At 39.0% G+C, this 14120-nt stretch overlaps 1 protein-coding gene across 4 annotated transcripts in view; it reads left to right on the forward strand.

Annotated features, from left to right (window-relative positions):
* The window catches only part of LOC146550749 (synaptotagmin-2-like), a 65058-nt gene extending 51416 nt beyond the window's left edge, over positions 1–13642 (forward strand). For 3 of the 4 annotated variants that reach the window (XM_085259984.1, XM_085259983.1, XM_085259985.1), the window contains 6 exons: positions 3787–3924; positions 4154–4321; positions 4853–5020; positions 5538–5655; positions 5996–6129; positions 7202–13642. In XM_085259984.1, the coding sequence (XP_085116110.1) occupies positions 3787–3924; positions 4154–4321; positions 4853–5020; positions 5538–5655; positions 5996–6129; positions 7202–7417 (942 nt within the window). In that variant the 3' untranslated portion in view covers positions 7418–13642. The remainder of the gene's footprint in view (positions 1–3786; positions 3925–4153; positions 4322–4852; positions 5021–5537; positions 5656–5995; positions 6130–7201) is intronic. The other variant, XM_085259986.1, reaches the window with a different exon arrangement.
* Positions 13643–14120: the final 478 nt, after the last annotated feature.

The raw sequence follows: 14120 nt of genomic DNA on the forward strand, positions 1-14120 counted from the left end.
GACAAAGACCAGCATATGCCCTTGCAGTAGGTACCATTGAATGGCCACAACTTGACTTGAGAGTAACTTTCCTGGATGACCCATGCTGCTGACATACTAGGTGACAGTCATTGATCCCCTCTCTCTCTCCCCGAAGCACTTGGGTGCCATTGAAGAGAAATGGTGGGCCAGAATGTTTGCCCACATCTTCAGTCAAATGCAAAAGCCTGATTTTAGTCGATCCAAACCTAATGCCGCACGAGTCAACCGGCTGCTTTAGTACACATTCTGCTTAATAAAAACTCAGTACTGAGCTTACATTTCAACCCATGGAGTTGAAAGGGCATTCATTCAGACGTACCATTTCTTTATCTTTGAACCCCCTCTGAAAGTTCGAGAGGAACTGCTAATTCTCAGCATGATCCCTCAGTGGATGTGTACATTTCACTCGAGACATTAATATAGATTTTTGGGGGCCTCGACGTTTAAATGAAACATCAACGCATAACCTTTACCACACTTAAGACATCACAAGATAAACCATTTACATTTACCATCAGAAATAATCTTGGATCCTGCATTGTGTGGCCTGGCATGCTTGAATGAAAAGCATTTACAACAATAAAGATACAGAATGCCACGTAGGACACTGTGTGAGAATGTGAGTGTATTTGGTTGTGCGTGTGTGTGTGTGTGTGTGTGTGTGTGTGCGTGTGTGTGGGAGATGGGTGAGTGGGGGTGTGAAGCATGCATGTAAGTCTGCATGTTCAACAGCATTTTCGGGCCGTTCTAGGTAAAATAAAATAAAAAACTCTAGAGCCAGGGTATGGAGTGTAATATTTTGAGGGAAAAATACTCTAAGTACGAGATTATGTCCATAATGTACAAAAAGATTTATTTTTTGGGTTAAAAACCCTCCACTTAGCTTCAGTTTGCAAGGTTGGGTCAATGCTCCTGCTCCTTCCGTACGTGCTGGCTGCAGTAGAGAAAATTAAATGAATTTTAGCGTCCGGATTAGAAACTTTTTAGATTAGAAATTTTGTCTCATAATCACAATAATATGATGTCTACACATATGTGGCGTGGTGAGGTCGCTCCAGCCTTGGAGAGCAGGGCGATGTGGTTCCCTGACAGGAACATTTTTTCCTGTTTAACATAAAAATTGAATCAACTTTACGACTTATAGTGCTGTGCAAAAGTCTTGAGCCACCTTTTTTTGAAAGTTGGGAAATAGGTGCATTGAGCTATTTTCAAACATCCATGATTCAGAAATTTCACAGTTTGATTCTTAAGAACTTGACTTTCAGATACGGTTGATCTGCGCTAGACTGTTTTTTTAGGCCTGCCACGTCTTCTTTTGTTCTCCACTTGTCCAGTTTCGTCACATTTCTAAAGGTCATACCACATACCATCCATCCATCCATTCTCTTCCACTTATCCTTGTCAGGGTCGCGGGGGGGCTTTAGCCTATCCCAGCTGTCTTAGGGCGAGAGGGAGGGTACACGCTGGACAGGTCGTCAGTCTGCCACAGGCATAATGCTACATACCATCCTGATATATTCCAAGTTTTTGGATAATAGCTTTTTGGGTATAACCTGTTGGTGCAAAATGCTATTTTATGCCTATGAAACTGTTATGTTTTTTGTAGACTCAACTTAAGAAATAGATGTTGCAACTTCCTCCTTGTAACAAAGTCCCTAAAGATACAAGACAAAATTGGTTCTTTGTTAAGTTGTCTGTTATGTGTAGACACAACACTGGTTCATTCCTTGTGTTAAGTGTATTTCTTATGCTTAAATGATTCATACTTCAGTGTTAAATAGCTTAATAAACAAAAAAGAAAACAGTCCTCTGAAAATGATCAGGTTTAAAGACTGGACTGGCAGCAATTATCCAAAGAAAAACTTTGCAAGGCTCTCAGAATGCCTGGGAAATTATTGCTCAAGACCACTTTAAAGATTACAAGAAACACTGACTCCTTGGAAGTAAAATATAAAGAAATGAGGGATGGCTCAAGTGTTTTGCACAGTTCTACAAATCACAGAATTTTCTCCCAATTCTCAAGTTATCATGTACCCCTTAGAATGGTCCTAACATGCCGCTGTATGCATCTAAGGACGTGCGTGCGTGTGGGTATGGTGGGGTTCAGTATGCTGTGCAGCGAGTGTGCGCGGTAGTGCATTATCTGTGTGGATGCCCTGTTCCTTTTCCAGATCAGTAAGTAGCTGGATCTCACGAAGACGTCAGTGTTTTTTCAGGAGGGGAGCCGTAGAAAAGGAGGCCACGCTGAGAGATTACCCAGTATCTTATAGCAAAATGAAAGTTTACTTTAAGATTCATATCTTAGCAAATTGCTCTTGCTAGATTAGTCGTGACCGCCTCTAAAGATATGGGACCCTGAAGAGTCACTGGGTGTAATGTAAAAGCAAGATGCACGATAACAGAAGATTTGAATTATCTTCTTCATCATGCCCTGATTATCTCAGGAGCAGTTAAATGTCAGTAAGCTGCTGAATGTTGTTCTGGCGTGTGATTAAGTGGGACAATAATTTGCATCAGCTCGAAAATCTGGACTCTGGAATAAATTATGAAATCTTTCAATCATTCACTTAGTTACAGCAGTCAGCCCAGAGTACAGTAATTGAAGCAAAGTCATAACAACAATATCAATGTAAACACATTAATGGGATTTAAGGTTGTCAGGAGGAGATAGATGCCAGACATTAATATAGTCTGGCTTACAGTAAACTGATTGCCAGACTGCCAATATCACCGCGGTTTGAGCAAGTTTGAGAGCTTTTCAAGAAGTGTCAGTAAGTACTGCGTCAGTGCTTTGATCAAATCACATCTACGCCTGATAGCGCTGTCCTTCACATTCACTCAGTGAGGACACTCAGCCTCTGTTGGAAACACTGTACACGGAGCCAACTAAATAGCAAGGACACCTAGCACTGCAATGCAATAATGCAGCAGCTCTGTAATAAATGTTAACTTGTTTTTGAAAAGCATCCCATGATATCCTTTAACGTGCTTGCTTTTGACATTGGCTCTTCGTTGCTGATACAGCGTTACTCTGTGTGGGATACGCCATCACAATTTTTCAGACTTTTTAAACAACTTAACATGACTCATTTGAAATGAGTCATGTTTGGGATTTGTGCAGCTACCTGTGTGATGCTGTTCCTTCAAAGTAAAAGTCCTCTTCCCCGCTCTGTTTCTGTTTTTTTGTCCACTCCTTGTAATATCACTATTACTGGTAGCTACACAAGTGAGTCATATTAATTTGAGATTTTACAGTGACTTTAAGAAGTGAAATTGAGACCTTCCAAGGGTTTAGCAGAGCTGTTGTACTAGATTGCATTGCAATGTAAGTTGTTCCTGTTTTTTTCGTTCACTCCTTTTCTATTTGCTTTTATTCTGTTGTTTCTCTCCTTAATCTCAATCTCTCTCTGCCCCTCTTTCTCAGTCTTTTACGTAACATACACTTCTATTGAAACAACACTTGTACAACAGTTTGTAGTTCCCTGCCTTTGATTTATGCAGATTTAAAAGACTCGTAGCGCTCATGAAAACAAAAAAAAAAGAAAAACAGCAAATGGTGTCACCCAAGAAATAGTGAAATCAAGTCAGGTTGCAACCGTGGTCATCGATGAGCAGATTGCACTAGTAACACGGGGGTAAGTGGCAGGTAGGTGCTGTGACTAACCCGACTGCTGATACCCAAGGTTTGGTGTTCAGCACAGATGGCTCCGCTGAACCGTCATCTCACTCCTTTTTCTGCCACCGTCCCCCCTTCTGTCATTGCAGAAACCGCAGGATGACGATGATGAAGAAGATGATGTGGAACCTGGACTGACTGGGGATGAAAAAGAAGAGGAAGTGAAGGAGAAGGAAAAGTTAGGGAAGCTGCAGTACTCAATTGATTATGACTTCCAAGAGAACAAGGCAAGTGCTTGAGTAGTTTATTTGACATTTTCTTGTCAAAATGAACTCAAAGCAGACCCTGTGAGTAGTTACTAATGTGTGAAGCATCACATGCTAAATGTTCTTTTTAGCACATCTTCTGGTGTAGTAGTTCTTAGTTGATTTGCCAAAATAAAAATGAAACCAAAATTGGGTTTTTAGTTTTAGTTCAACCTTTCCTGCCTTAACTGCATAACTTCTTATTCCCTAGTTGACTGTGGGAATCCTGCAAGCCGCTGATCTCCTCTCCATGGACAGCGGTGGCACCTCAGATCCCTACGTGAAAGTCTTTGTCCTCCCAGACAAGAAGAAAAAGTTTGACACAAAGGTTCACAAGAAAACACTGAATCCTGTATTCAATGAGACCTTTACCTTTAAGGTAAGTTACTAGCAAAAGCTAAATGGCCTTTATTAATTACTTAGTAAAACAACATGAATGTCAAGTCATTTGATGTGTGGACAGGTCCTGATAAGAGTCAGCTTCTCCTCTAATTTCCCTCTTCTGTCCTCTAGAGCTGAGCAGGTACTATGTTTCTTATTTCTTTTCAACAGTGATGAAAAACAGCAGACACACTGAAGGTGTCTGACAAGGAGAATATGGTAGAGAATCAAATTAAAGGAGAGGGCCACCTCTGGTGCACTTTGCGTGCTGACACAGCTCTGTGAAAACAACTCAGCTTTACTTTGTCAAAGTCAGGGACAGGCAGCTGTGCTGAAGCAGCATGTTATGAAGCTAGACAATTCTGAGCTCCAGGCCAGGGGCAACAGCCAATACTGGTCTGATCTAGATTTATCTGATCTTTATACATCAAGTATCTTTTGTCATAAACCGTTAGAAATGTGTGCTTATTGCTACCGGTTGAATTAAACTTAAATTAGTAAAATAGGTAAATGGGTTGTTATCTTTCAGATACCATTCCAAGAGATGGGAGGAAAGACTCTGGTAATGTCCGTTTATGACTTTGATCGCTTCTCTAAGCATGACGTCATTGGAGAGATTAAAATACCCATGAACACCCTTGACTTGGCAAAGCCAATTGAGGAGTGGAGAGACCTGGACAGTGCAGATCAAGAAGAGGTAAGAAGAGTGTTACTACCTCTATCACACTGCTGATATCACTCTTTAAAAACCTGCTGTATGTCCACACAGGTGCCTCTTTAAAAGGCTATTCTAAGAAAGCTCTTTAATAAAAGTCCACTTTAAGCATAAATTAAAACAAAATACTTTTTTCCCTCTGGGATTCTTGTGCAGCTCATTCAAGAGTTTGGTCTTTCCCTTTTTGTTCTCCTTCAACCAGTATAGCATAGCTACAATTTCATTTCTGTATTTCTTCCTATGTCTCAGCAGTAATGTATGCTGTGATGCTACAGAGCTTCTTTTCCACTGGAATTATTTCTTGCTGATATGTTATTAACTTTGGATACATCAGCTATATAGATAGTATTAAAAATAAAGTAATGGCAGCAGGAATTATTGTTAATGAATATGCTTACTTAAAATGTTATATAAATGACACCGTTTCTGTATTTGTGCAAAGAAAAGGTTCTGCTTCAGATCTGCTTTAACTTTCTCTCCTCCTGCCTCGTCCTCACAGCCGGAGAAGCTGGGTGACATTTGCATCTCCCTGCGTTATGTCCCCACTGCTGGCAAACTCACCATCTGTATTCTGGAGGCCAAGAACCTCAAGAAAATGGATGTGGGTGGATTGTCAGGTGGGCTCCTCTATATATATATTTATTTATTTATATATACATATATGTACTGTACTAAGCTTAAATATTTTATTCCTTATTAATTTCTTTGGAGCAAAGAGACATTTAGGTGTAGCAAACTGCATTGTGTGGAGGAGAAAGCATGTGAGCACAGCCATTAGGTCGGTTCTGCTCTGCTCACGTGCTGATGCTGCAGTAGTCACCATGCAGCAACCCTCACGTCTTCTGGGTTCAGCGTTGGCCCCATCTGTTGGTGCATTAAAGCAGTGCGACTAAAGCGTGCATGTGCGAGGGATTTCTGTCAGCCTCTATCGTGATTTTCCTCTGTTTTTGTTTTCAGATCCATATGTGAAAATCAACCTTTTGCAGAATGGAAAGAGGCTGAAGAAGAAGAAGACGACAGTGAAAAAGAACACTTTGAATCCTTATTACAATGAGTCATTCAGCTTTGAGATCCCTCTTGAGCAAATGCAGGTAAGGATGCGGAATAGTCCTGTCAAATCTTTAACGTTTAGTAGGTGCAGAAAGAGTAACATTGCCAGGGGCGTAATTTCCAGGGGGGTTAGGGGGGTTATGACCCCCCCCCAATATTTAGACCCAACCAATGTAACCCCCCCAATAAAATTATGAATTATCTTGCATAAAAAGGCTGTTGATTTTCTTTACTCATTTCAGGTATTACCAGCAAAATAGTTGCATGTTTAATCATCTGGGAATTTACCCAGGGATCTGGGAATTTACCCCACCCCCACCCCGTCAATGTTCAGCACAAAGTTACGCCAATGAACACTGCATCCTGTCAACACATGCTGTTTAACGAGCGTTATATAAATGTTGTCTATCAAGTAATCTGTGATCAAGCATACCACGAACGACTGTGTGGCAGTTATATTTATATGAAATTGTCACTATCCCAAATTGTCTTTTATTTTATGAGAACATGATGTGGTATTTTCCAGTTAAGTGAGTATGTAAATCCACCTGTGTACACAGGCTTTCTAATTTTCAGGTCTTTCATGAAATTTATGATGGTACTTGTAGTTGTGAAGTAGAGTACACAAGAAGTGGGATCGGTGTGATGATTAGTGAGCTTTGGAGGTACTAGACATCTTATATTTCATGTACAGACATAAGAGTGATTTCAATATTCTCATCTAACTTTATTCAAACAATGAAAACCACCACACTAACACCCATTTATTATCACTTGTGACCAAAGGGACCACTGACCATGTAAACATATTTTTATCATGTGAAAAAGAAAGTTGTCATGTGACTCTATGATGAAAATGTTCTTTTCATGACTGTCACATGTTGCTGTGTGTTATAAAATAGAAGTTATATGTACTTTAGCACCAAAAACATTGTATATGATGACTTTCTGTGGTGTGTAGGACGCTATACACTAAGCATTGCTCATACTTTGCAGAAAGCATAAACACTCCCCAGGCTTCTGACACCAGTAACCAATTAAAATATCTTTCAGTAACGTCAGATTTCTACAGTCCACTTCAGATTTTGTAAACCTTTCTTCCTGCTCTCCCAGAAAATCCTAGCTGTGATCACAGTGCTGGATTACGACAAGATTGGCAAGAATGATGCCATTGGGAAGATCTTGGTAGGAAGCAAGTCCACAGGGGCTGGGCTGAAACACTGGTCCGACATGCTGGCCAACCCCCGTCGCCCCATTGCCCAGTGGCATCCACTGCAGCCAGAGGAAGAGGTGGATGCCGCTCTCGCAGCCCTGAATGCCAAGAAGTAAACCCACCTACACCATCTCCACACCTACCCACCCATGCATTTCCCATCATTTCCCAGTGTATATTCCAGACAAACACCCCAACTGCACATCTGCTCCCCTCTCCACATTTTTTTCCTTCTCCTCCTTCCTTCCCCACTGCCACCCTTCAAAAGATCCACTGATACCATTTGACATGAAGGGAGTAGTTTAAAAAAAGCATCATGTTATATAAAATCATGCCACTAAAAAAAGAAGATAAGTTACAGGATGGACAGATGCTCCGTTGATTTCCTTTAGATCTATTTTTGTATTGGGGTTGTGGTTCCATTATATTATAAGAATACATAGTAGAATATGAAGAAGGGTAAGAGTGCTATACGGGAATCTGGTCATAGAGGGGATAAAACATACAACATTCACTCATATTGTACTTCTTATCTTTTCCCTTTAGTGACACATGTTGCTTAGAATAGAGCTTAATAATAAAATGCTTTATACTGCCATATGATAGAGAAATAACACAAGCAGGTTCATTCCTTAGGTGTATTGTGCACCATGTTCCACACCTGCCAGTTATCATACTAGATGATTCTGTTAGTTTAAAGTACATTCCTAGAGGTGGGTAGCAAAGTAGGGATAGACACATATCCAGTTACCCACAAACACACTGCCGTTTTGATTAGTTACCCTTCCGCCCATCGTCTCAGGAAAACTGAGAGGAAAGTGAAACTCCATGCCTTTTTTTCTAAACGGGTTATTATTATTCTGATACTCAAGTAGACGAGAAAAATATTCAATTCAAGATCTTTTTGAGTGACCCAAGGCTCACGAGTAGTGTTAGTTTATCCTTAAAGTGGTGTGTCAGGGGAGAGGGAGGGAATAATGGATTTGGAGTAAAAAAGGGTATTTGTGTATATTTTTTTTTCCACCGTGCAAAAAGGCTGCATCTGTCATCGGAACAACAAGCGTGGAAATATCAGAGCAGGTACAACAAAGACTGATTCCAAGCACCAATGACATGATATTTACAAGGTGTCGATTACCGCCTGCAGTCTACCACCTCCCCTCCCAACGCCTCTGATTCTGTATCTCACTTGTTCAGTGCTACTGCCATTAGTCATGGACTTGACACAAGGGTTTTACTTCAAAGGAATCCCTATAACCGTCTTACAGTCATAAAGGAGACAAGCCTTCCAAGTAACAAAATAAGCAATTTTCAACTACCAGGGACGCCTTCCAGTTAGCAGTGTTGTTCTCTTCATTTCTTTCTTTCCCCTGTTTTTTTAATCTCTTTTTCCTTTTATCTCAGTTCCTTTTTTTCTATTTGACTTCAAACATTTTTGTTCCTTAAGCACTTTAAATCAAAATCTTACATTTAAGTACACTTAGAAACCAGAGCTTTAATCATTTACGTTAGTAGTTACTGCTAGCTGTAATAAAGAAAAACAAACAGACAGCAAGACAGTGATTGACTTTTTTTGTTGTTGTTGTTTTTGTTGCTTTTTTTTTGCCTCGGCTTTTTGCGTGTGCGTTTTAATTGTTTGGATATTATATTTCTCACTTGATTGCGAGGGTGTGGTCTGGAAGAAGGCACTGATCCATGTGTATTTTATACACAGCTTACCAAACTGTTGAATATAATTGCACTATCGGGTATTTTTCTGTTCTGTGGTAAAACTGTTCTTTGATCTGTGTAGTTTTTCTGTGATAAAATGTTGTGAGATTGAATTTTTTCTGTGGCACCATGTGGCATGCCAAACGGGTCTCCTCATATAAATGAACCTGATAATAACAGAGAGATCCTTCAGTTTAATGCGTTTCTTAACAGAATGTTTTAGGTCCAGTACAGAGAGCCAAAATGTCGTGTAAAAAAATAATTTAAAGTAAAAAGTCCTGCTGAAAATTAAAAATGCAGATATTTTAAATCCTTTTAGCTTATTTTGTCCAAATCTATAAACTGAACCAGGGCACATCTTAAAAATACTTTTTTTTAAGTTTCTGTGGTCTAAAAACTTCTACAGTCCTGGTCTCCTGCAGCTTGAATCATACATGAGATACCCACAGTCCTCAGCTTGACAAGCCCAACACAGATGTCTAAGAATGATATGATATTGTGCATATTTTGGCTATACAAGTTTGGCTCTCTATATTTGTATATTAATATTCTGTTCAAGAGAAATATTGGGAATGAACAAAGCCCAAACTCATCAGGTCTGAATAAAGCAGAAAAGGCTCCTGATATGTGTAGAGTGTTTGGACCCCAATAAACTTCCTTGCTGAGCTAGCTATGAATAAATTTTTTTTAAAAACATACAAAAAAAAGCAAATCCTGCTGTCTGAAAGCACCAACGGCAAAAGCTACCCATTAACTGTGTGCAATATAAGTCAATGTAAAGTAAATGCGGTCGGCTTTTTAGACATTACCACAGCTTTTTGGGAATTTAATGAATGTTGGAAATCATAGGTTTTTCTTTCAAACTTTGACAGGAGTTGAGTTTTTCACGTCCCATCATTCTTTTCTTCAGTTAACGAAAACAACACTAAAGAAAAGGCAACACGGAAGCAATCAAGCAACCCATTGGTGTGTAGTTTTGCCTATATACATAGTTCATACACGTTGATACTGCATGTTTATACAAAATACTGTACATAAGAGCATGTTTTAGAGACGAAGCAAAAATATCTCGTGTACGTAAATGGGTGTCATTTGTCATTTTAATAACACGACGAAGGGAAAAAAGATGCACTGTATATTTTCTAAAATGAAACAAATGTGTATTTATTTTCCATGAGGGTCACTGGAGAGAATGTCATACAGATATTAGAATAATATTACTAATAAGATCCTTTCCACGCCTGAAATTCTTAAGCAAGTGTGTCGTCCAGTACTGTGTGTGAGTTCATGTAGGATGAAAATGTAGCCGCATGCTTGCTATCTAATTCTGTGTGATCAGAATTTTTATTTTTATTTTTATCTGCCATCTGTTTTGTTTCAGCACCTTTCTGAAGGCCAATATTTGACACATTTCTGAATTTTAATTGCTATTGCTTTTTTTTTTTATTTCAAAAAATGTATTTAGGGTTTTTAATGTTTGGGAAAGGGGATCTCCAAGTCTAAGATATAAGCAGTTTCTAATAGCAGATTTGACGCAGTGTGATTCTGAAATAACTTATTAGAAAAGGCTGAATAAATGTGCAATTTGTAGGTGGATTGTAGGAGTCAGTTTTCTGCCAGCACTGACCAAGAAAGATGTCTGTTGGATCATATCTTTATAGAAAATACATTTCCTGGGGCCAAAAGACAAATAGTTCCATTCCAGTGAACGCGAATGACTTGGAATCCCTTTTTGTCTCTTCTTTACTTGGAAGTTTTTACTTTTTTCTTCTATTTAAATGACCTGAAATACTTCACGGCTGTGTCTCTTTTGCTGTGTTTATTATACAATACGTGTACATGTATACAAGATAAACGAATAAGATAAAACTAAAGCCATAAAACTCAAGCACTAACTCTTTAGAGCTCAGCTGAGTAGCTAGAGTTTATTTATGAAGAAAAAAATCTGACATGTCTTCATTTTCCTTGGCCAGTGTTTCTCTTTTACATTCCTTTCAGAGGTCTTTGTTCATCAAGAGGGCAAAAATCCATTTAATGTATATGTGAGCATTGAGAACAGTTGTGAGTTTAGTAGAGTGAGTGTGTCTTTTTCTACTTTCGGAGCTGTTGATGTCCTTGTTTCATAGAGGTAGCTGATTTTCCAGTATTGTGATTAGCCTTGTTTTGATAGTATAAATAATAGATATGACATCACAATAGATTCTCAATAATAACGCTAAGAATTATATATATATATATATATGTATATATATATACGAGAGCGTGTTCTATACTTGGGCCGAGTGCAATTTATGAACCAAACTGGGTCACTCTTCTAGTTTCTCTTCTTCCAGTTTAGCAGAGTTTAGAATGTACTGGTGACTACATGTACAATTAATAAGAAGTTACCCTTGTTTTTGTTGTTTTCTTTTTATTTCTTTTCATTTTTTTTATTTGAGCAAACTGCTCAAGCAACAAAAATGAGAGCAAAAGCTGAGAAACTTAATAGTGGAATCCAAGTTTTAAACCTGAATCCCTCCCATAGAACTATGCATAGAGTTATGATTTTCGCAGGCACATGGCAGAAAAAATCATTTTGATGTCATGCACGTAAAATTAAACGAAAGAAATAGTTTCACATTTTGGGAAATGACTTGCCAGTTTGCAGAGAGTTTGAAAAGACGACTGATTCCACAGTCCACACTAAAATATGAAGCTTGTGTTATTTAGTCATCCTGAAATCAGTTGTTGATGGAACAAAAAAACACTCCTCTAGTTTGTTTTATTCCTTTTTTTTCTTTTCTGTCTTTGAACATTTTAAACAGTGGTATTATGTGTTACTTTGTGAGCTTTAGTGGTGCTAGTAGGCATATTTTCTTACTTCGAGTGAGGCAACCTCTTTTTCCAGTCTTTGTGCTGAGCTTTATACTTAAAAAAGCAAAAAAAAAAAAACAATGACACAGGGGTGGTGTCAGCCAATCAATAATAGGCAAGAGCATGAGCAAGTTTTCCAAGTGTGGAACTATTCCTTTAAGTTCACCTCAATCCTGCCAGATCTGTCAAACTGCCACACCTGTTCTGGTAACAATCTGCAGTGTGTTGTGTGACGCTACACATTGTCTAATGCAATATAGTTTTTACTCACTGTCCCGTTAACGCTATAGACTGTGACCAAATGATGCACTGAGAATAATTTAAACACAAAATTTCAGCGCATTTCTAAAAATACTGCCACTACCTGATTACGGTTGCCTTCACTCATCACCACTGTTTGAATCTGCAAAGCCACAATAACAGTACACGCAGAGCAGTGACAAACACTTCAGATGATGAGGCAAAGGTGATTACAGGTAAACCTATAGCACACTTTAGAGATATATTTTTGGGTTTTTTTTAGTACCTTTTACTGCTCGGGTCACTGCAGTCGCATGACCGCTGGACAAGTTCTATGGGGGACTGGTAGTTGTGTGTATTTGGGTATGTGGGAAAAAAAGACGAGGTGTATGCCCTTTAGCAGACACGGTGCAAAACCACAGCATTGGATTATACAATATACAGTACAGGTCTGCATGCATGGGACACATTACTCATTCGTAAATGTGCATCTTTGTGCGTTTGACTGTAATGGTCAAACAACAGTCTTAGTTGTGTTTTGAACCTGGAAATGAATCTGTTCTCTTACTGGTTGTGGAACTGTGTAATATCTTTATGCACATCCGCATCTGAAGCTGTGTGCTCTTTCAGCTGTGCAGACAGCTGAAAGAGCACCGGTCACACAGTTGTGGTTTGTTTGTTTTATTCGATTTTTTTGCAAACGCTGGGATTTAAAAAGGGAAACCATCCAAAGTTCAGCAGATCTTTTACCACCTTGTCAAAATGTGTCGAGGAGCCTCTCAGCGGGTAAAAACGCCACTTTGAAACATGATGTCTTGTCTCCTCTATTACTCGCTGTACTTCTCCTTTGTATTCTTGTGCATATGTGTAATCACTTCTTCTGCCATTTAATTTTTTGTGATGTATGCCTTTAATGTAGAATATAGAGATGTGCCACCAAACTCTGTCACATTTGCTTTCTCATTGCGTCTTTGTCTCGTTTACGTGTAACCAACCATGTACCGTCGGTTTCATGATGCTGAATAGGAAGCAAGCTCACTGATTTCTCCACTGAAGCTGCTTTTGCTGGGCGTAAAGAATGCCGGCCTTCATGTTTACAACATGGACATACTGTATACTGCCAAACATGCAGGAGCGTACCAAACTCCCCTCTTGAGCGCTTAGTCCTCCACCCCTCATCCCTGATGCAACTGTATTCTCAAGACTCTTCTTTTCCCTTTTTATTTTCACCTCTTTCTCTTCATCCTCTTTTAAAGCATCAGAGGACAGTCAGGTTGTGTCCTCTAGCCGTGTTTCTTCGTGTCTAGTGTCGTGGTGCGCGTGTTCATGTCAGTACTTGTGCCTACTGTGGATCGCATGCTTTAGCCCTTGACTGGACACAAACGTTGCTCACAAACTCCTCTTGACCCTTATGTGGACAAACGTTGGGGATCCTTATAAAGTTATCAAGGGAACCAAATAACTTATTACAAATTTATCATATGTGTTAACAGTTCTGTAAAAACAAATAGGAAATAAAGGCCTTTTAATTACCATGACTTGTTTGTGTTTAATACCCAGTTCCTCTTCCTCTGTTCGTTGTGTGTTAATGTCACAAAAACAAAACATTTTCATCCTTTTACCATTTATTAAGTAGAGTGAATTAAGTAATGTGTCTGTGTTAAGCCACCACTCAGAACATTTCAGACTGTTGAATATACAATCACTCGGTAAATCAGTATATCTACAGCACATGTAGAGAGAGCAGAATCATACTGTAGCTTATTTATAGTTCAATTAGTGGATGTGAGCAAACATAACACTGGTAATGTGGCATGGCTGGACTCCAAAACCATCACATGGTTTAAGGAATATAAGAAACACTGAGGACCTTGGTTAACTTAACCATTAAGTGAAAAAAAGACTGATACCAAAATCCTTGGTGTGTCTTTCACACCACGTACAGCACAGAAGGAGATTTCATGCAAATTAGTCTGAAATGCAGAGTTTATAAATCACGATGTATTAAACCCTATT

The sequence above is a fragment of the Mchenga conophoros genome, linkage group LG20, assembly GCF_057382185.1.
Source record: "Mchenga conophoros isolate Kocher_MC1m ecotype Shallow Benthic linkage group LG20, M_conophoros_male_GT1.1, whole genome shotgun sequence".
In the NCBI taxonomy this organism is placed as follows: domain Eukaryota; kingdom Metazoa; phylum Chordata; class Actinopteri; order Cichliformes; family Cichlidae; genus Mchenga; species Mchenga conophoros.